The following is a 22,775-nucleotide window of genomic DNA, read 5'->3' on the forward strand; positions in this document are numbered from 1 at the left end:
CCTGTAAAGGAGGAGAAAGGAGAAGAAGCTATCATGGCAACCACTGGGGTCATGACCTGAGCGAAGATTATTTTTGTTTTGCCCCCTGCAAAAAGGCCATCCTGCAGCCATGGATGATCAAAACCACTTTTAAGATGCCATCAACTTCGCTCTTCATATCTGCACATCTACTACAGTTCATAGGAAAAAGTGGTTTTTGGGGTGACAGGAGACTTTTATTGCCTTTGCACGTCCTCTCACCGACTCCAACTTGTGTTCATCTGTAAGGTGAGTCACAACAGACCGTTTATTGACTGGATTCTGATGATTTCCACTTATTATTGAGGAAAAATGTGAACAAACTGCTGCGCTGTGGAAAGAAGTTTAGCTTTTACGATGTCATAAAGTTGATAAGACGTTCGGTCCGTATGTAACCGAGCGTGGTTGCATTCACATCTCATCCGAACACTGCCAACAGAATCCACCTCCCCAAGTGGGCCTGGTGCATTCACACTACCCAAATGAACCGGACTTTGGGCTCAAGTGCACTCGGACCTGGGACCGGGCCCCTAGTATGAAAGCCACCTCTGATATTCATTCCTCTTTTGTGTTGTATGAAGCTGCAGTGACCTATTTAGACACTCTGGGGTCTTTTGGGTTGTTGTCATGAACACACATTTGCATAAGGAAAGCGTTTTAGTCCACTTGTGTCGAAAGGGGTATTTAAATCTGGAAAAATATTCCTGTATGGTACATTTAGACCTTAAAAAAAGGAGTGATTCATTTGTGATGAATCGTGAGTTAACAATGGAATTTGTGCGATTAATTGCAATAAAAATATTAATCCTTCGACAGCCTTAGCTAAAACAAAACAAAATTAAGAAAAAGTGAAGGGGGTCTGAATACTTCCTGAATGTTTGTGTGTATGTGTCGGCCTGTCCTGTCTGGGCTGCAGCCCTGATGCTACTGATCCGTCATGCTAGCACTGATATGAACAAATCACATCTAGAGACGGTCAGACCTTGCTGTGTCACTGGCTGCTGCTGAAAGGATGTGATGAAATTTGCAGAAACTTAAGCAGCTATAGTACACTATGCTGTACCTCTGCTGCTACAGCTAGCTACGCCCCTTTTCCTTCTCGTGTCATCACATCTGTTGGTGATTGGTCAGGTACCACTCTGTTGTCTGTCCTGAATGTATGGGTCAGTGATCAGCTGCTCTAACAGTCTCTATCCTAGCAGGCAATAAAACACAAGTTGAAGGAACAAATGAATGAACATTTATTTAAAAAGTCTTCACATAGAGGGATTACAGTGAGGTCTAAACAATCATATCTTCCTGAAAACACCCAGAACTGGTAAAAAAGGAAAGATTTTTCTAAATGATTACTAAAAGACAACATTAAATTAACATTGAAATGGTTTGAGTTGATGTTTTTTATGAGTGTTGTTGATCAGTGGAGTCTGACAGAAGAAGAAGGTTCTCCATCCTTTTCATAGCTCACTCTATCACAATACACCTGTGAAATAAAATAAAGTATATGAGATAAAATAGAGGGAAAGCATGTTTATTTGAATCCAATCACATCAGGTTTTATTTCTGACTCACAGTGTTGACATCAGGCGGTCTCTTGTTTCCTGAAAACAAACCACAGAGGAGAACTTCAGTTCTGAACCTTCAGTAAATGTTTTATAGATGTTGTTCTGAGTTTTCTCACCTCGAGTTCTGAAGAGAAGGACAGTGAGCACAGAGACCATCAGGAGTTCAGCCACACGCAGAGCAAACATGGCCACATCCAGAACAGAGCAGCCTGTGGTAAAAGAGCTGTTACAGGAAGTGGCAACAGAAAAAGAAAATGGGACATGACCAGCCATGACGGTGAGGCTGTGGGCCCCCTCTGTAGCCCTGTCAGTGCTTCGCTGTCTGAAATGATCATGGTATAACCCTCTACAGGGCACTCGCTTAAGTACTTGGAAGTTCAAAATTTAAACCCTAGAGTATAATTGGTGGATACAAGATTGTCCGTAAAGGGGCCCTGCCAAAGTGGTGGAACATATAGGTCTGAAAAATCTTTTTAATCATTTTAAAGCAAAGTTTTGATAACCCTATTCTATTCTAATTTTCCTCAACAATAAGCTATCTTATCAAAGCAGCATTAACTTGTGCTGTGGTACATAGCTTTATAACAAATGTAAACCTCCTTGCTTAAAACAGAATTAAAATGGGTTAAAAACACAAAAATGGGAAGTAATGGGATTTTAATCGTAGCAGATATTAGCTAAAGAAGGCAAAACTGGGTATAAATGGGTAAAAATGAGTAAAAAGTGGCAAGTATCATCAGCAAAAATGGTGGCATGTGTTTCAAGTAGCAACAATGGCTTTAATTGGCAAAACTGGGCATAACAAACATTGGAATAAAGTTAAAGTCGTGTTAGTATGGGTTAAAAAGTGATAAAAGGGATTAAAATGTGTCAACAGAGGTCAAGAGTGGGTCAAAAGTAACAGAAATTGGCAGATAATTAGGTAAAGGGGAAAAAAGAGTGGTAAAAATGGGCTACAAGTGGCAAAAACTGGTGCCAAATGGCAAAAATTAGCGAAAGAGTGAGGAAATGGGATTTGAAAATGTGCAAAAATGGGATAAAAGATACAAAAACTGGTGCAAAGTGTCAAAAATGGCCAAGAAGGTGGGTAAATGGGAATTGAAAAAGTGCAAAAATGGGTTGAAAGAGACAAAAACTGGTGCAAAGTGTCAAAAACGGCCAAGAAGGTATGTAAATGGGATTTGAAAATGTGCAAAAATGGGATAAAAGAGACAAAAACTGGTGCAAAGTGTCAAAATGGCTAAAAAGGTGGGGAAATGGGAATTGAAAAAGTGCAAAAATGGGTTAAATGTAGCCAAAATATGTTTAAAGTGGGTGGCAAAAAAAAAAAAAAAAAAAAAAGAAAAGGGTAAAATGTGTCGAAGTTGGCCCAAAGTGGCTAAAAATAGTGAAAATGACACAAAATTGATGAAAGGGCCAAATAATGATAGAAACAGAAACATTTATCAGATGCTTAGTGCTGTCAGTCTAATTGTTGTGCTTGTAGGCTTAGTGTCAATCAATGTAAATGAGAAGTGTAAAGACTAGGGCTATCAAGATCAATCAGTGCACTAATTTTTTTTAATCCTGACTAATCGCATGTTTGTCATCCCTTTCAACACGCTATGGTTCAGCCATGTGAGCGTCTCCCTGCAGCATCATTGATGTAGAATAAGTCCACCACTGCTCCTTAACGTCTCATTTTACTTTAAAAATCACAGAAAGCTTGTGGGAGAAGTCAGAAAAAAATCTGAACTTTGTGTTATCAAATATTTACCTCTTTACTGTCTCCTTAAATCCTTCTAAATCCTTATTCTGTGATAAAGTTTGAATCATTATCACTCTACCAGTGAAAGCAGGTCTGTATCCAAACAGGAAGTCAATTTTTTCCAGTTTAAGACAGCAGAGGAATCCAAAATGACACAAAAACAGTTTGAAATGCAAAAAAGGCATTTTAAAATGCCTCTATAGGGGTGCGATTAATCACAATTAACAACAGAAATGAGAAACTATAATCTTTTGACGGCCTGATTAAAAACACTCACCTTGTCTGAGTTCTGTTGAGTCTTCAGAGAGTGTAGACGGGTCTGTGGCGTTTCCTGTTTTTGAGCTTTTCTCAGTTTTCTCGAAGTGAGTGTCTTGAGTTTCTTCACCTAGCACAGATGAAAACAAGTCAGTTTCTGACAAAAATTAATATTATTACTTTTTTGCCTCAGTCAGCTTTCATGATGCCGGCCACCTCTGGTAAATCAATGACATCCTTAGTTGAACTGATCATGTGATCCCACCTCTTCAGTATAATCAGCTAAGAGAGTGACTTTGGCAATTTTTTAAGCTTTTCAAGATGGCAGCCACTGCAAAAGAAAGAAATTCTACCTTGCTAGAGGTCACTGCCATGGTGCAAGACTCATTTCCTATTGGTAAGTGATAAGTCTTACTGTTATATGCTTGGCTATAAATGTAGCATAGTTATTTAGTCAGCAAATAGCTCCATGAAGTTAATGATGCAAAGAGTAGAGAGGCTCCAGAATCTGTGGCTGCAATGAATTCTGAAGTATCACGCATTTACGGCTATACTAGTGTTCATAAAAATGCTGATAATTTGTGAATTACCCCCTGACATCAGTGTTTGGTGTGGTGCATTCACACAGGATAAGCAAATGTACTAAAATATAAAGACTTGTACCATAGGAAAGAAGCATTGTTACAACAAAGAAATAATATACCAACCACAAATTCACTGAAATCAATCTCAGACGCCTGTGATGATTAGTTTGCCAGGTGAGCCCAATTATAGGAAAACTACTTAAGAAGGACGTTCCACATTATTAAACAGGCCACAGCTTTCAGCAATATGGGAAAGAAAAAGGATCGCTGCAAAAAGCTTGGAATAGTGCAATGCCTTGGAAAAAGTTTGAAAACATTAGATATTTTAAGTAAACTCAAGGATCCTCCAGAGGCTTGCAGTCGTGTATAAACCTACTATCAGCCACCCCTAACCAATGCTCACAAGCAGAAACGGTTGCAGTGGGCCCAGAAATACATGAAGACTCATTTTCAGTCTTGTTTACTGATGAGTGCCGTGCAACCCTGGATGGTCCAGATGGAGGAGTAGTGGATGATTGGTGGATGGCACTATGTCCAGACAAGGCTGTGACGTCAGCAAGGAGGGGGCGGAGTCATGTTTTGGTCCAGAATCATGTGGAGAGAGCTGGTAGGCCCCTTTAGGGTCCCTGAAGGTGTGAAAAATGACCTCGACAAAGTATATAGAGTTTCTGACTGACCACTTTCTTCCATGGTACAAAAAGAAGAACCGTGCCTTCCGTAGCAAAATTTTCTTCATGCATGACAATGAACCATCTCATGCTGCAAAGAATAGCTCTGTGTCATTGGCTGCTATGGGCATAAAAGGAGAGAAACTCATGGTGTGGCCCCCATCCTTCCCTGACCTCAACCCTATTGAGAACCTTTAGAGCATCCTCAAGCTAAAGATCTATGAGGGTGGGAGGCAGTTCACATCAAAACAGCAGCTCTGGGAGGATGTTCTGACATCCTGCAAAGAAATTCAAGCAGAAACTCCCCAAAAACTCACAAGTTTAATGGATACAAGAATTGTGAAGGTGATATCAAAGAAGGGCTCCTATGTTAACATGGAACTTGGCCTGTTAAGATGTTTTTGATTGAAGTAGCTTTTGATTTCAGTAAATATGACCTCCTAATGCTGCAAATTCAACAAATTACCATTTTCAGTTCTTTACAACCTATAAAATTTTTTGAAACACTGTAGTGCATGATAACATGGAACAGTGCATTTTGAGATTTTTTTTTTTTAAGAAAAAAGTTATCATTGGGAGGTTTGTTAAACAAAATTGAGTTATGCTGATGACTTGAAAAATATTTTGACTGCATTATGATTTGGAATGTGGTGCACATGTATAAATGGCACTGTTTGAAGCCCTTCTGAAAACTACTTCCTGTTTAATGGCGGGCTATCAAGCCAATTTACAATGATCATGTCTAGGACCAACAGGATATCAGAATTTTTCACCAGGCCTGATGTGCCAGCCTAGTTTGTCGAGTTTTTAAGCTTGCTTAGGCAAGTTAGATCAATATAAAATCAGAAAAAAGTCAATAAAACCCTCGGAAAATACACATTTCAAAAGCTTTGCTGTGGGTAAAATATTTCAGTAAAAGTCAATCTGAGGTGGAACCATGATGATATAAAAACTCACCTGATATAACAGTCAGATTTAAGACAACATCAGAATCTTGCTTTCCTTTGCCAGTGTACTGTACACATTCATAAAGACCAGCGTCCTCCTCTGTGACAGTCCTTATACGCAGAGAGCAGTCCTTTGTGACATTCAGTCTGGCTAATTTGCTTTCTGCTGCGAATTCACCAAACTGCCCGAATGTCACCAGCCGTACTGGTTTGTTATTTAAACCAGTGAAGACCCAGGCGGTGTATTTGCACTCTTGCTTTTCTTTTCTGGCATTATCACAAGGCAGAGAGATATCATCTCCAACTCTGGCAGTGAGATTCTTTTTGTAAGCTGCTGCTGTGAAGAAAATGAGAGAAAAACAATCAAAAACTTAAAAGAAATTTTACGTGTTAATATTAGTTTAATAGACTCATTTTTATCCACTCAAGCTTATTCTCCAATTTCTTAAATAAAAGTGTGATATAAATATTCTTACCAGCAAACTGAAACAGCACTAAAATAAATAAAGAAATCCATTTTTGCTCAGCCATCTTGCTTCTGTTTCTGAGTCAAACTCCTGATGTGTGGTGTTTGAAAGAATGCAGATTATGTCGATTTTAGCAGTCTAAAGTGTGCAGGTACAGAGCTACCTCCTGTCTGCCCTTTTCTAAGAAATGAAGAGGAAGTATACCAATGACAATGTGTGAACCACAGCAGCTGACACAGACGAAACACATAGAGGCTGGTGGTCAGTGACATGTGCTGCAAACGGAGAGTCAAGCACATCATACACAGCTGGAAATCTGACATTAAACATCAACAGGCGAAAGTATCTAGAAGCATTGCAGTTTTAAACAAAGCAAAACAGGTTGTAGATCAAAAAATCCCAACACATTCTTTAAATCCCAACAGGAAGTCCACCAGCTTCATCTCAATTTCAAAATACGGCATGTTTAATTGTGCCAAATGAGTTTAATCTGTTGTAACTCTTGAATACATTATCCTACTGTCTTCAAAATTCTCTGGCAACACAACAGAATGGCACTGAACATGCTGACAAGGATCTCATCAAAGCTTACTGTGAGGATAGTAAGTTCACAGGCACATAAGAAGGCACCCCCCCTTTACACATTACTATTGTTATTACTGTCAAAGAAGGGTAATCCTTTCCATTTTATGTGTTCTCTAGAGACTACTTTCCATGTGTTTTTTTTTTGTTATGAGTAGTTATTGTGCTCCAAAGAGGAAACCGCAGGCAGAAAGCACTATTACACAGATTAGGTGTAGTTACCCACTTTTGCCACAAGATGGAGTATGCTATTGAGTGAGCCCTTCTGCTGTGCCCTGCTCAGTATCAACACACTGTTGCTCTGAGCTGTAGTAGGAAGTTGAGCAGAAGCTTGATCACAACAATGTGCTCTTCTGTTATATTTTCAGCTCATGAACCCTTCATTAAATTGCTAAAAGTCACACTGAGAGTCCTTCTTTAAGTGTGCAACATTACCCTACTGGCAACAGGAAGTGACATTTCTTTGCAATCTGAACCAAGAGGCAACCTCCGGTCCTAAAAAATGAAGCCAATGCGGAAGTGCAAAAAATTGCTATGCCGCGAGTGTCCACTTGAGGCTGGCTGCAGGAAAATTGGAAGTTCCATCTGCACACATGTTAAACAGCCGGTTTCGACACACAAAATAAACTGGTTTACAGCCTGGTTCAAAACACCAAACGTGTCTGATTAGCTGGTGTCCTATTGTGCTCCCACTGTACGGGGGGTGAATTTTTTGCACCACGATCGTTTGGATTATATTTAGGATAAATCTCACTTCACAGTGATTGGTGCGTCTCATTTCATTGACAGATAGCTCGGCAGGCAGAGGCTCCGTTTCTGTCAACCGGAATGCTAGCTAGCAGGCTGACAGGAAGTCGCGCTTAGTGGGCGGGCCGTTAGGTTGATCTAAAGTTCGGTTGAGGCTGCGATTTCAATATGGAGGCATCCACGAATGGGCTTCAAAGGCCGTCTGAGTCCGCCTATTGTAAGCAGACGACTGATGTCACACGGGGTATGTCCGATTCTTTCTACAGGCTATGGTCTGAACGCTAAAGCTCCAGCGTTCCTAGAGAACCATCCATGGGTAACTACCTCTGCTTCTATGCCCTCTAAATCATTGAAGACCCAGGTAGTATCTCCACACTCATGCTGATCTCTTGAGACATATTCACACGGCAAAGTGATGTCTTCTCCAGCCTCGGCAAGAAGGATTTCCTGAGTTGCTTCTGTTGAGAAATTTAGAGAAAATTAGAAAAGGTGAGCTTGAGATGTTAACGTCAAGTTTGAGAAAAGTTCTCTTTTTTTTTTATAGTTCTATCAGTCAAACAAAACATTTGCTGTGTCATTTTAAATTTTCTTTTGTCTTAAACTAAGGGTAACTCCTTTTTAGATAGGCTACACAACAACTTTTATAGGTAAAAGATTTTAACATGAACTTAACCACAGAAAAGAAACTGCAACAACCAAATAACTATACCGGACACACTTTAGAATAAAAGTACCGAAAACGCAGGTGAGCTTACCAGAGAAACTATGTGATCAGGCTTTTATTTAAGAAGACTCAGTGAAAGTTTCCTGTATCTGTCATGTCAGACTGGAATTTATTGAAACTTGAGTTAAACAAGTTATTCAAGCAAATTTCAAAGAATTTAAGCAAATAAACTTCCTATATTATCAGTTTAGTTATGTGCGAATAGGCGATTGTTCATGTCTAGTGTGAACATAGCATTTGAGGTTGTTTGGGCTGTTTTTTGGCTTTTGTGGTCAAAATTTTTTTTTTTTTTTTTGACAATTTTGATCTTTTCGACTATTTTGACCTTGTTAATGCCGAAAGCGCTACTTTTGGTGGGTACGTGATTTTTCGATAGAATTTGGAAATTTTAATATCAGAACTTGTAACTAGTCAATAATAAAGTGTTCACTTTTTGTGCACAATCAGAGTATTGGTGTCTAAAAATGTCCCATTGAAACCCATTGTAAATGCAGTTTTTGATCCTCCAGCCATCACAATAAAAATAACATGCATTTTATGATATTAGGCTTTCATTCTGGAGTCATTGCTTCAAATTTGCAGTTTTTCCAGTTCATCATAAAATGTCAGCGGTATTCCCATATTTGGCTTGTGGGGAAATTGCATGTTTTTCCCTGGTTTCCTATAGGGGCACTACTATAACAACTGATTAAAATCTAAATATTAAAAAAAAGCTTAAAATTAAAAGTTGTTTCTTAACATTAACACATTCAAGGCTGTGTTAATCCACCTCAATGAAATCCACTTTGCATGTATATGAAAGATAGCTAATTTTTGTGTATGTTGCATTGCAAACATCAGGTGTTTGCACTTAAACTGGCATTAAAAGGGTTAATTCCCTAAAATCAATCAACATTTGCTATCTATTATCAGGTCTGATTGTGATGAAAAAGAATTCAAAAAAGTTGGGGAAAATGTGTACTATCTTGATCATTTATGTGACACCATCTGAGGGTTAAAGAAGCAGCACTCAGACTAGCAGTCTGAGATCTGCTGGTTCCTCAGGACCAGCTCTGGTGAGAACTGAAGGGGAAGTATTCTGGTGAGAATGTGGGGCACAAGAGCTTTCATGAAAACCAGTAAAACCACTTCAAGGTGTTTGGGTCGGTGAAACAAAGTCTCTTAAACATTTAAACGCTGATGAGATGTTTCACTGTGCTTTGCTGCTTTACAGAGATAGCAGTATAGGACTGTGAAGCATAAAGACACACAACCATGATTCCAAAAAAGTTGGGACACGGTGTAAAATGTGCATAAAACAGAATGCAATCATTTGTAAATCTCATAAAGCCATACTTTATTCACAATAGAACATAAACACATGACAGATGTTGAAACTGAGACATTTCATGAATAATATTAGTTCATTTTGAATTTGATGGCAGTGACAAATCTCAAAAAAGTAGGGACAGGGCCTTGTTTACTGGTGTGAACTGGTCTACTGGACGTTACCTAACTGGTTCTACTGACTATTAATGCTACTGGTTTCCCTGAGTGATGTTAGTTATTTTAAATTATAGTAATATCTTTATTATTTCTACTAATAACTGTAATTGTACCATTTTTATTCTGTAACCCAACATCATTGTAAATGAGAGAAACCCCAGTGATCCTGGAGATTCGAATAAAGGTTGATGATGTCTGATCGTTGACTCAGCAAAAGTAGTGTGGAAACCAGGATTGATAATGATTGATTGGTGATTGGTCTGGTCTGGTCAAACTTCTGCAGAAGACCTATCGTCATCATGATCATCACCCACCTGTAGAAAACAAACACAACACAGCGAGTTAGACAAATGAGAACTTGTGGTACATAACATGCTCATTTTTAAAAATCTCACCTTGAGTTCTTGCCCAAATGTTGACCACCACAACAGAAATTATGAGAGCTGATAAACCTGCAGAGACAATGATGAACCTCCACTGAGCTGCAAAGAGAGCAAAAACATCAACACCTGTGTCCTGATTAAACTCATAAAGAAAAGAGATCAGGATTTATTTAGTACAGTATTCAAACAGGATTAGTATTACTACAGGAAGACCTCTAATGATTCATGATAGTGAGGATTTCTGTGTTTTTATACCATAGGAATCGACCATGTCTGTGATTTGGACTATTAAAATTCCAAGGGAAATTACCGACCTCATTTTAGCCAACAACGAGGCCCTCTGGTCTTAGATCATTATTACATTAGGTACGACTGCTCTGTATTGTGCCCGGTGTGATTGAATGGGCCAATGCTGTATGGATTCTACAGTTTTTGAAGAGATGGGAGATGTTTGATATTGCTTTAAAGCAGGAGTGTCAAACTCAAGGCCCCAGGGTCAATGGTGCACTTATACCTGGCCCAGCAGATAATGATATTTTTATTATAACTGGCCCACCAGTATGAGGTCCGCAGATTTCCTCTAGTATAAAAATGTAAACTTAACCTTGATGATTTATGTCCTTGTTGAGTCATGAAAATTAGAAAAAGGAAACAGTAAAAATAATTTGATAAAAAGTCAGAAACGTGGGAAAGAAATTCGTTTTATCTATATTTTCAATTTTGCATCTCACAGTTACTGTCATTTGTGGACGGCACGGCCACGGTGATTTCAGAATCCTGTTTTTGATGCAGTGCCATCTGAGGGCCTGAAGACTAAGAGCATCCCAAAAAGTTTCCCTGAACAACATCAAATGCTTACTGGTTGCACAATGGCAGGAAGTACACATGCATCTTTTATCAACATGAAACTTTGCATCAATAATTTTTCTGACCCACAGACATTTGGCATTTGTTATGAATCAGTGCTGTATAAATAAAAATTGATTGATTAATGATCCCGAGTAATTAGATCCTTACTTGCATGCATAGTGAATGCAGATCTATGCTGAACAAGCCTAACTTTGTCTTTAAAAAAGTACAGCAGAGAGAGAGAAAGATTGATCTTGTAAAAACAGGAATCCCATTACCTGCTCTTATATCTCTCTCTGTTGTTCCCTCTGGTTCCTTCGTTGCTGTTGTTGTTATGGGTGATGTTTCTACAGCTGTGGAAGTATTTGGGGGTGTTGTAGCCTCCTTATCTGTAATGATGAACACAGCCAGTTAAATATCAGAATGACGTTGTTTTCAAATATTCATACTTTAGATCCATTGAAGATTAAACAACATTTACTTGACTGGTTAGACCAGGAACACGTTACAATAAGATAGAGAATAACTGGTGTCACGATGTTCTCAGATAGGGAAATGGAGATCACCTGAGCACAGTGAATGGGTTTCAAGTGATTTTATAAAGAAACCTGTGTATGGAAGGTCCAGTCACTGGTTAATCAGTATTCCTGGCAACCATTACACCATGAAGACAAAAGAACACCCAAAGCAACTCAGAGAAAAGCTTATTGAAAAGTATAAGTCTGGGGATGGATATAAAAACATTTCCAAGGAACTGAACATCTTTCAGAGTTCAGTTAAATCTATTATGAAGAAATGAAAGGAATATGGCCCATGTGTAAATCTGTCTAGATCAGGCCGTCCTCACAAACTGAGTGGTCGTGCAAAGAGGAGACTAGTGAGAGAGGCCACCAAGACACCCATGACTATTCTGTATTCTGAAGGAGTTACAAGCTTCAGCAGCTGAGATGGGAGAGACTCTGCAGACAACTGTTTATAAGCAGTCAAAGCTTTATAGGAGAGTGGCAAAGAGAAAGCCACTGTTGAAGAAAACACAGATTAAATCTGGACTAGAGTGGGAGACTTCATGGTCAAGTGGAAGAATGTTCTTTCGTCTGATGAGACCAAAATGGTGCTTTTTGGCCATCAGACAAGATGCCAAACACTACACATCACCAAAACACACCTATTTAAACACATTTTTTTTCTTTTTCAACCGCATTTTCTGCAGATTTGTTCTACTTTAAACCAATTTTTGCTACTTTTGACCCATTTTTTGCCACTTCTAAACCAATCCCATCACTTTTCCTGCAGATCTTTGCCACTTTCAACCCATTTTTTCCATTTAAAACCCATTTTTACTACTTTGTACTGATTTTTTGCCACTTTCAACCCATTTTCAGTACATTTAAGCTTTTTGATGCCAATCTTAACTGCATTTCACTCTTTGTTAATGTGCAGCCAATTTTAAACTCTTTTTTATCCTTTTCCATCACTTTTCATATAGTTTTCCTTCCACTTTCTGCCTTTATTTGCCTCTGTTAACCAATTTTTCCCCATTATTAACCCCTTTCATACTACTTTTTATGTCTATTTTTGCCTGTTTAGATCTCATTTCACTTTTCCTATCCCAGCTGTCATTGGGCAAAAGGTGGGGTACACCCTGGACTGGTCGCCAGTCAATCGCAGGGCTGACATACGGAGACAGACAACTAGACATGCTCACATTCACACCCATGGCAAATTCAGAGCCACCAATTAACCTAACAAGCATGTTTTTGGTGGTGGGAGGAAGTAGGCAGAGGTACAGACACAGACCATTTCATGAGAGCAACAGTAAACAAGGGAAAGACAACACTGAAGCACGGTCCTACTGAGAAACTGATTGCTGTTGTACTTACAAAACCAGCAACCAAATTCAGGCTCTTTAGGTTTGAACAGGACATGTTTGGTACTTAGAAGTGCAAAGAGTGTATTCATATTGTTCAAAAGGGAAACAGGAAACCCCTTTTAGTGTTGTTTTGTCTTCTAAGTAACACTGAACAAAGGTCAAGTGGGGGTGTGAAATGGTATCTGTTTATGCTTTTACTGTCTGAGGCTGTATGGTGCATTCAGGGGTGTGACGGCAACACGTACTCTGTACTGTATCCACCGGAGAAATGATTGAGATGTACACCACACTCCAAATTATTATGCAAATTGGATTTAAGTGACATAAACATTCAATTTCTTGTTTTTCAATGAAACTCATGGATGGTATTGTGTCTCAGGGCTCTTTGGATTTTTGATAATTATTTTGCTGAGTGAGCCCAATTAAAGGAAACCTACTTAAGAAGGACTTTCCACATTATTAAGCAGGCCACAGGTTTCAGCAATATGGGAAAGAAAAAGGATCTCTCTGCTGCTGAAAAGCCTCCAATAGTGGAATGCCTTGGACAAGGAATGAAAACATTAGATATTTCATGAAAAATTAAGCGTGATCATTGTACTGTGAAGAAATGTGTGTCTGATTCAGAGCACAGACAGGTTATGCAGATAAAGGCATAATGAGGAAGGTTTCTGGCAGACAAATTCAAGGGATTAAGAGAGCAGCTGCTAAAATGCCATTACAAAGCAGCAAACAGGTATTTGAAGCTGCTGGTGCCTCTGGAGTCCCACCAACCTCAAGGTGTAGGATCCTCCAGAGGCTTGCAGTCGTGCATAAACCTACTATTCGGCCACCCCTAACCAATGCTCACAAGCAGAAACGGTTGCAGTGGGCCCAGAAATACATGAAGACTCATTTTCAAACTGTCTTGTTGACTGATGAGTGCTGTGCAACCCTGGATGGTCCAGATGGAGGAGTAGTGGATGGTTGGTGGATGGCCACCATGTCCCAACAAGGCTGTGACATTGGCAAGGAGGGGGCTGAGTCATGTTTTGGGCCATAATCATGGGGAGAGAGCTTTAGGGCCCTTTAGGGTCCCTGAAGGTGTGAAAATGACCTTGGCAAAGTATATAGAGTTTCTGACTGCCTTCCATGGTACAAAAAGAAGAACTGTGCCTTCCGTAGCAAAATGATCATGCATGACAATGAACCATCTCATGCTGCAAAGAATACATAAAAGGAGAGAAACTCATGGTGTGGCCTCCATCCTTCCCTGACCTCAACCCTATTTAGAACCTTTGGAGCATCCTCAAGCTAAAGATCTATGAGGATGGGAGGCAGTTCACATCAAAACAGCAGCTCTGGGAGGATGTTCTGACATCCTGCAAAGAATTTCAAGCAGAAACTCTCCAAAAACTCACAAGTTTAATGGATACAAGAATTGTGAAGGTGATGTCAAAGAAGGGCTCCTATGTTAACATGGAACTTGGCCTGTTAAGAAGAAGTAGCTTTTGATTTCAGTAAATATGACCTCCTAATGCTGTAAATTCAACAAATGACCATTTTCTGTTGAAACTCTGTTGTGCATAATAATATGGAACAGCGCTTTTTCAGTTTTTTATTTTTGAAAAGAAAAGGTTATCACTGGGAAGTTCAGTAAAATCTGAATCATACTCTTCTTGAAAACTTGAAAATTATGCTGACATTTGCATCAACTATTTAGAAAAGTCAGAGAAAAATATCATTTGCATAATAATCTGGAACGTGATGTAGTTGATTTTAAGCAGCTCTTACCTGATGGGAGTCTAAAGAGAAACAGCTTCACTGAGCCTGTGTCTCTGTCCATGACTTCACACTGCAGTGATGTGTATCTTGATTTGTACATGAAATGATCAGGCTCAAACGTGACGAAGGCATAGCAGTGAAAGCTCAACACTGACGGACCCTCTGGATCTTTGTTCACACCTTTACCCTGGTAGAACCACTGCACTCTGTGTTTGCAGCGCTCGACTGATGACACCGCGCAGCGTAGCGTCACACCGTTGCTTTTACTCACTTCAGTCACTGTTAAGGAAGGAGAGGTTGTGTCATAAATGTCGATTTTTACTACATGTGTTAAAATGATATCTCCAGATGAAAGCTTGTGAATGTAAATACTCACTGTAAACAACAGAGACATCAACCACAGTACCCTGAGCTTGGCTGACCTCTGACGTGGACTGTTGGCAGATGTAATGACCAGCATCGGCATATATGACCTTCTTTAAAACCAGAGAACAGTTTTCTGTTACACTCAGCCTGTCTGATTTAAATCTGGTGTTTTCAACAGTCTGCCCATGTTTAACAAGCTCAACTGTTTCTGTGTTTGTCAGACTACGAAAGATCCACATAGCGCTGTCACAGTTCTGCTGACTGGGGTTCAGATCTTCACAAGGTAGCGTGACCTTATCTCCTTCTCTGACGAGCATGGAGACGGTTCGATTTCCACCTGCTGACAAAACACGAGAAAAATCACACAAAATTGATATCAGCAGATTCAATGCAGTCTGTAGATTCATTTGTTATCTTGAGTGTAGCGCTAATGTTAAAACAGTCCACTGCAACTGTAGAAACACCATGTTTATGGCATGCTAGGTCATTCTTTTAAATGTTAAAAGACGGAAAGACAAGAGCGGCACAACTGGGCTGAGGTGACTTGGATCTAAAGTTACGAAGTGTAATTTTAGATCCATTGTGAGTAAGATGCTCTTCAGTGTTGGAGTAATTTTACAGTCTTGATCCACCAGTGTCAGTTCAGCTTGGTAAAGACTCAGCTGATCTAACTTCTGCCCACTAACTTTTGTAATCTGGGTGGTGTGTGGGCAGAGTTTCCCATCGTGCCCTTGGGCAGAGTGCTGAGCTGTGTTTGTATGTTGCCTGTTATACAGCGATCCCTGCTGCGGTTCATTAGCTCATATTTCTGGTGGATTGTTGTTGATTTTTATATAAAGCATGTTTGCACCATGAGTGAAGTTATCCACTGAGTTAGAGTTACTGCCTATGACTGTAGTCGCCCCTAAAGCTGTAGCTTTCAACTGGTTTAGCATCAGGACCCACCCCTACCTCTTATCTTTAATGGAAAAAGGGCAGGTTGACATGAAGTTGAACAGAGAAATGTAACAGAACAAAGATGAAGATATTTTCAAGTCTTTTTGCCACATCTTTGTTTCCAGACACACATCTGCGACCTACTTTTGGGTCCCGAGCCACCAGTTGAGAACCATGGTCTTAAAGGACACATAGAGCATGTTCTTCATCAGTATGCATCAGCTTACTGTGAGGATGACTCTCTGCTTTGTTCTTCCTCAGACCCAACCTGCCACAGAGTTTCAAGAGTTACCACAGCTCTGACCAGGCCTGCCCACAGTTGGCGGAGCCCTGAAAGCCCCTGCTGTGATTTGTTTATGTTAACTTGTATGTTTTTTTTATCCTAGCAGCATTGGTGCCAGCGCTTTGGCTAACTGTTCCCTCATTTTACAATGTTACAATGTTACAATGTCATTTAGCAGACGCTTTTCTCCAAAGCGACGTACATTTGAGAGCAAGAACAACACAAGCAATGATCAAGACAAGAAGAAACAACATTAGTAAGTGCCATCAAGTGCTTCAGGTCCAATTGGACGCAAGTGCTGCCATGTAGAGTTTAAGGCAGAGTACCTAAAATATACGGTGTTTATGGAGTTTTTTTTTTGTTTTGTTTTGTTTTGTTTTGTTTTGTTTTGTTGTTTGTTTTTGTTTTTTGTTTTTTTTGTTTTTTTTTTTGTTATTAGACAGCAACAATGAATCAAGGAAAATGTGGGATCACTAATCGCCATTCATTAGACTTCACAACAACTATTTACCAAGTACCAAGTGCTGGATCATTCCCAAAGAGCTGGGCAAAGAAATCCCAGAAGTAGAGCAGGACAGTGCGAGCTAACTATAGTTGGGAAACTCATTCAACCACTGGGGGCAGCAGTGGAGAATAGTCTGGCTGAGACTCAATCTACTACTGGGGACAACAGTAGAGAATTGCCTAGCTAAGTGCAAAGTGTTCTCTGAAGAGCTGGGTCTTTAGCCTTCTCTTGAAAGTAGAGAGGGAGTCTGTAGATCGAATGGAGTTGGGTAATTCATTCCACCATTTAGGGACAACAGAGGAGAAGAGTTAGTGACTTAGGAGCATGATGTGCTGGAAGTACCAGGCGCCTTTCGCTGGCTGAGCGTAGTGGGCGAGAAGGGGTGTAGACCTGGATGAGGGACTCCAGGTAAACAGGAGTAGTTTTAGTTACTGCTTTGTAAGCAATGATTAGAGTTTTGAATTTAATGCGAGCTGCAACTGGAAGCCAGTGTAGAGAGATTATAAGAGGCGTGACATGAGCTCTCTTGGGTTGGTTGAAGACCAGACGTGCTGCTGCGTTCTGGATCAACTGCAGAGGTATAACTGTGCATGCAGGTAGGCCTGCCAGTAATGAGTTACAGTAGTCAATACGTGATATTATAAGAGCCTGTACCAGGAGTTGTGTAGCATGCTCTGTCAAGTAGGGTCTGATCCTCTTGATGTTGTAGAGGGCGAAACGGCAGGACCGAGCAATCGAGGCCACATGGAGCTTGAAGGTTAGCTGGTCATCAATCATGACACCCAGATTCCGGGCTGACTTAGTGGGCAAGAGATTATTTGATCCAAGCTGGATACTGATCTGCGGTTCCATAGTGGGACTGGCTGGGATGATAATGAGCTCCGTTTTGGGCAGGTTGAGCTGAAGGTGACGTTCCCTCATCCATTTAGAAATATCAGCAAGGCAGGATGAGATCCGAGCTGAGACAGTTGTGTCACCTGGTGGAAAGGACAGGAATAGCTGTGTGTCGTCTGCATAGCAGTGATAAGAAAAGCCATGGGAGTGGATGATTGCACCAAGTGAGGTGGTGTATATTGAGAAAAGTAGGGGACTAAGCACAGACCCTTGAGGCACCCCTGTTGATAAGCCATGCAGTTTAGACACTCCCTTCCACGATACTCTAAAAGATCTCCCTGTGAGGTAGGACTTAAACCACTGTAGGGCAGATCCTGACATACCAAGTGAAGAGAGTGTGGAGAGGAGGATTTGGTGGTTTACTGTGTCAAAGGCAGCGGACAGATCCAGCAGTAAGAGAACTGAAGACTGACCAGCTGCTCTGGCCAAGCGAAGTGATTCCTTTACCGACAAAAGTGCAGTTTCAGTAGAGTGGCCCCGTCTAAAGCCAGACTGATTCTGATCAAGTAGATCATTGTTCTGCAAGTGTTCTGAGAGCTGGTTGAAGACTGTGCGCTCCAGTATTTTTGATAGGAATGGGAGAAGTGAGACCGGCCTGTAATTTTCAACCAGGGCTGGGTTGAGAGTGGGTTTTTTGAGCAGTGGTGTAACCCGCGCTTACTTGAAAGCAGCTGGGAAAACACCTGTGGACAGAGAGGAGTTAATGATACAACTCACAGCAGGGCTGATTGTGGGCTCAATCGCCTGCAAGAGATGTGATGGTATCGGATCGAGGGGACAGGTTGTGGGCTTAGAGTCAAGCAGAAGCCTGGTGACCTCGCTCTCACTTAGTGGAGAGAATGAGCTAAGTGATGCATCACTAGCTGGTGGCAGAAAACTGAGTTGGACAGGCTCAGAGAATTGGTTGCTGATGGTAGAAACCTTGTCAGTGAAGTAGGAGGCGAACATGTCTGGAGTCAACATACTGGAGGGTTGTGGGTTTGAAGGAGAGAGGAGCGAGTTAAAAGCAGAGAAGAGTTTGCATGCATCAGTGGCAGCACAGCTCTTTGATTGATAGAACGCCTTCTTAGCAGATTTTAGAGCAGAGGTAAAACAGGACAGTTTTTGCTGATAAGCACTCAAGTCAGTGGTTTGTTTGGATTTACGCCATTTTCTCTCTGCCGCCCTGAGCCCTGCCCTTTGGGTTCTGATGACCTCAGTGAGCCAGGGACAAGGTGGAGTATTTCGAATAGGCTTAGACACCAGAGGGCAGAGTTTGTCCAGAGAGGAGGTCAGTGAGGAGCAGAATGTGTCTGTGGCCTCGTTAACAGTGAGTGTGAAGGACTCGTTACATGAGGCTAGTGCAGCTGAGACCTCGTCAGACAGCTGTGTTGGGTCAAGTGACTGAAGGTTTCTGCGGTATGATCTTAATTGAGTAGTAGATTGTTGAAGTTCAGGTAAGCCAAGTGAGAACTGAATGAAGTAGTGGTCAGAGAGGTGAAGTGGTGTTACACTCAAATTAGCCGTGGAGCAATTGCGAGTTAGAATCAAATCCAGTGTATTACCAGCCTTGTGTGTAGGAGGCGTTTGAACCAGTTTCAAGTCAAAGGAGGACAGTAGTGAAATAAAATCAGTAGCCTGGGCTCTATCCAAGTGGATGTTCATGTCACCCATGACAACCAATGGTGTGCCATCATCAGGGATGTCTGAGAGTAACATGTCCAGTTCCACAATAAAGTTGTCCAGGTGACCCCCAGGTGGGCGGTATACCACAACCATGTAAGCCTTTATTGGGGCAGTGACCTGTACTGCATGATATTCAAATGAGGTGTTATTGTCCAAGGGTTTGAACTGGCTGAAGTTCCAGCTATGAGAAAGAATAATGCCTGTGCCACCTCCTCGGCCAGAAGAGCGAGGTGTATGAGAGAACACTGCATCAACTGATAGAGCAGTTGGTGTTACAGTGTTCTCAGGACGGACCCAAGTTTCTGTCAGGGCTAGGACCTGAACGTTAGGCAGTTTAGTGAGGGAATTGATGAATTCTGCTTTGTTAACTGCAGACTGGCAGTTCCAGAGGCCAACTGTGATAAAAGGTTGTGGAAAAGAGGCATTCTGCAAAGTGGATAGATTATGCAGGTTTCGTTTTCTGTAACTATTGTGCTTCTTTCTGTTCCCATATATGACTTGTATTTTTTGGTTGCACATGTTGCGTTAGACTGCTGAGGTGCGTTAGACTGTTATGAGGCAGTGCTGCCTGTCGGTGGCCTTGCTCGGTGGACTCGCACAGGTAGACTCGCTGGTCTTTACCCAATGTGGTCTTTACACAATTGGGCTTCCACAAGGGCTGACACTTACGCTGACGCTTCAGCGCAGTCTGTGTACTTATATAGAGAGATATGCCACAGATGTGCACAATTGAGTTGATTGTGCACAGCCGCTAACCGCCCCAGCTGGCAAATTTAGATTCAAACTCTCTTAAAGCTTGGACTACAGTGAAACTCCGCCCCGGCTGTTTTCACTTTAGCAATCAATAGAGGGAGCCACACGCGTCAACTGCCTCACCTATTGTTGCAGAGAGAGTGAAACTAACATGTTCAGCCTAAGCAAAACTGCCAACAACCTACTTCCAACTGAAACAACCAAAAGCAGATTCCTCTTACCAAGTAGCTTCTCCCTTCCTATCTCAAAGATCAGAGCTTGTCACCTTATATTTGTGTGTCACCTTATATTTGGGTCAGATGTTAGAATTGTTTAGTTGTGCCACTTTTAGAATCTCTTCATCACTTTTTCTACCCATTTTAGCAACATTTTCGTCTTTTTTGCCACTTTCAAGTTGTTTCAGTCACATTTTGCCACTGTTGATCCATATTTGCCATTTTTTGCCACTAAAAGCAATTTCACCACTTTTTTGTCACTTTTGTCCCATTATTGCCAATTTTTGCCACTATAATCCACTTTTGTTCATTCTTTGCCACTTTTGACCAATTTTTGCCACTTTTAACCCATTTTCACCACTTTTTGCCCCTTTTAGCGCCCTATTGCCCCTTTTATCACCTTACTGTCAATTATTGACATTTTTACACTTATGCTGCTTCTAGTTTGTTTCAGCCACTTTTTGCCGCTTTAAACTCATTTTTGGCACATTTTTTCCCCTTTCAAACCAATTTTCACCACTATTTGTCACTTTTATTAGCCAATTTTCCACTGTTAGCCCATTTTTGCTAATTATTTTCACTTAAAAACAACCTGTTTACTTCTTTTTGCTTATTCTAACCTATTTTGACAATTTTTCTTGTCACTCTTCACCCAATTTTGCCACTTTATCTGTAATTTTTAATGCCACTTTTAGTCCATTTTTGCCGCTTTTAACCCATTTCACCACTTTTTGCCCCTTTTAACACCCTTTTCCACTTTTATACCTTTACTGCCAACTATTGACATTTTTACGCTTTTTTCCAGTTGTTTATCACTTTTTGCTGTTTTCAACCCATGTATAATACTTCTTAGATTTTTCAGCCACTTTTAACTCATTTTGGACACCTTTCTTGCCCCTTTAAACCAATTTTACTGCTTTTGTCATTATTTATTGCCCCTTTTCCACTTTTAGCCCATTTTTGCCAATTAGTTTTACTTAAAAACCACCTCTTTACAACTTTTTGCTTATTTTAACCTATATCCACCACTTTTTTGTCACTTTCTACCCAATTTGGCCACTTTTACCCCCCTTTCTCCACTTTATCCACAACTTTTAGTGCCAATTTTAGTCAATTTTTGCCACTTTTAACCCTTGTTCACCACTTTTCTCCCCTTTTAACACCCTTTTCCACTTTTATACCTTTACTGCCAATTATTGACATTTACGCTTTTTTCAGTTGTTTTTCACTTCTTGCTGCTTTCAACCAATGTATGCTGCCTGTTATTTGTTTCAGCCACTTTTTGCCACTTTAAACTCATTTTTACACATTTTTCCACTTTCAAATCAATTTTCACTGCAGCATGTCACTTTTAATAGCACCTTTTCCACTTTTAGCCCATTTTTGCCAATTAGTTTCACTTAAAAACCACGTTTTCTACTTTTTGCTTATTTTAACCTACTTCTACTGCTTTTCTTGTTACTTTCTACCCAATTTTGCCACTTTTAACCCATTTTCCCAACATTTTTTTGTTAATCTTAATCAATATTGCAACTTTTTACCACTTTCAAACCATTCTGTCTCTTGTTGCCAATTTTTGCATGATTTTTCTATTATTTAAATACGTTCTGCTAAAGTTGTTACAGTTTCTTCTTTTTTTCTAGCCTCCTGTCTTCTGACATTAATTTCAGTTGGTTTAGTTCAACATTTTTATCATTACCTTAAAAAGAAAACCTTTGTCCTCCTTTACTCACCTTTATATAAACACAGTGACTAACTGTGGTGAATGGGGGTTGTACACCGAAAACAATGACAGCCACAGAAAATAAGGAACTTGCCATGGTTGGAAAAGTAAAAAAATAGCTGCGGTAAATGTTTGATTCCACAAGGTACAGATAAATTTTCACTTGTCCACTGAAATGACGGTCAAAAACTGTGATTCCAGTGTGTTAATTCTCACCTTGATGGAACTATAAAATACACACTTAGGTTGTACACCCTGGTATTAACCGCCTTGTCCTTTTCAGCCTGCTTGTTTATCTCATATCTAACCTCCAAAAGTTCACTAAAGTCAAAGTTTTAAAATGTTCAAAATGGCGGTGGGTTTTTATCAGTGATATTGAAAGTCTTACCTGTTAATTTAAGCAGCGTTGTGAGAAGTAATGCAGTTTGAATCCACCTAGGCTCGCTCATTGTGGTTCTTTCTCTCCCTCTGTTCTCGATCTCTTAACTGTCTGAGCTCTCAAAGGTGTGGTTTTGTTTTTTAGAGACGATGTGTTTACTTCCTGTGGTTAGTTTAATGCCACCTCTTATGCTGAGTTTGAGTCCAGTTACTTAAATCATGTCGGTGGATTTCTCAACAAAAAACAAACTATGACCTTCAGATTCACTAGTTTTAGATTTATTTTTCTCTCATTAGTGACCAGAAAGGACCTGGAAAAGCTCAGAAATAGTCTGGAGTGTCCGGACCAATTTCAGTCCCGTTATAAATATCCGACTCATATGAAGAAGACAAAGAGGAGGTGAGACA

At 40.3% G+C, this 22,775-nt stretch overlaps 2 protein-coding genes across 6 annotated transcripts; both read right to left on the reverse strand.

The window, feature by feature from the left end:
- Positions 1 to 1,235: 1,235 nt before the first annotated feature.
- On the reverse strand, positions 1,236 to 6,537 carry LOC121521728. 2 transcript variants are annotated; one of them, XM_041805878.1, is made up of 6 exons: positions 6,258 to 6,537; positions 5,792 to 6,118; positions 3,605 to 3,712; positions 1,697 to 1,789; positions 1,588 to 1,616; positions 1,236 to 1,498 (listed from the first exon to the last, which is right to left on the reverse strand). In XM_041805878.1, exons 1-6 carry the CDS (start codon positions 6,310 to 6,312, stop codon positions 1,433 to 1,435), a joined length of 678 nt encoding a protein of 225 aa, XP_041661812.1. In that variant the 5' UTR covers positions 6,313 to 6,537; the 3' UTR covers positions 1,236 to 1,432. The 2 variants fall into 2 exon arrangements, 1 of the variants encoding a protein (XP_041661812.1); XR_005992883.1 differs by having other exon boundaries at positions 1,400 to 1,498; positions 1,697 to 1,803.
- Positions 6,538 to 7,693: 1,156 nt separating this feature from the next.
- On the reverse strand, positions 7,694 to 22,464 carry LOC121521769. 4 transcript variants are annotated; one of them, XR_005992886.1, is made up of 7 exons: positions 22,378 to 22,464; positions 15,026 to 15,355; positions 14,659 to 14,928; positions 11,297 to 11,407; positions 10,182 to 10,268; positions 9,900 to 10,100; positions 7,694 to 8,035 (listed from the first exon to the last, which is right to left on the reverse strand). XR_005992886.1 is itself a non-coding variant. In XM_041805929.1 (6 exons), the coding sequence occupies exons 1-6, from the start codon at positions 22,436 to 22,438 to the stop codon at positions 10,093 to 10,095; spliced, it is 867 nt and encodes a 288-aa protein (XP_041661863.1). In that variant the 5' UTR covers positions 22,439 to 22,464; the 3' UTR covers positions 9,733 to 10,092. The 4 variants fall into 4 exon arrangements, 3 of the variants coding, with proteins under 3 accessions (XP_041661863.1, XP_041661865.1, XP_041661866.1); XM_041805929.1 differs by lacking the exon at positions 7,694 to 8,035 and having other exon boundaries at positions 9,733 to 10,100; XM_041805931.1 differs by lacking the exon at positions 7,694 to 8,035 and having other exon boundaries at positions 9,733 to 10,100; positions 15,026 to 15,352; positions 22,378 to 22,460.
- Positions 22,465 to 22,775: the final 311 nt, after the last annotated feature.

Source organism: Cheilinus undulatus, linkage group 14, assembly GCF_018320785.1.
Source record: "Cheilinus undulatus linkage group 14, ASM1832078v1, whole genome shotgun sequence".
Classification (NCBI taxonomy): Eukaryota; Metazoa; Chordata; class Actinopteri; order Labriformes; family Labridae; genus Cheilinus; species Cheilinus undulatus.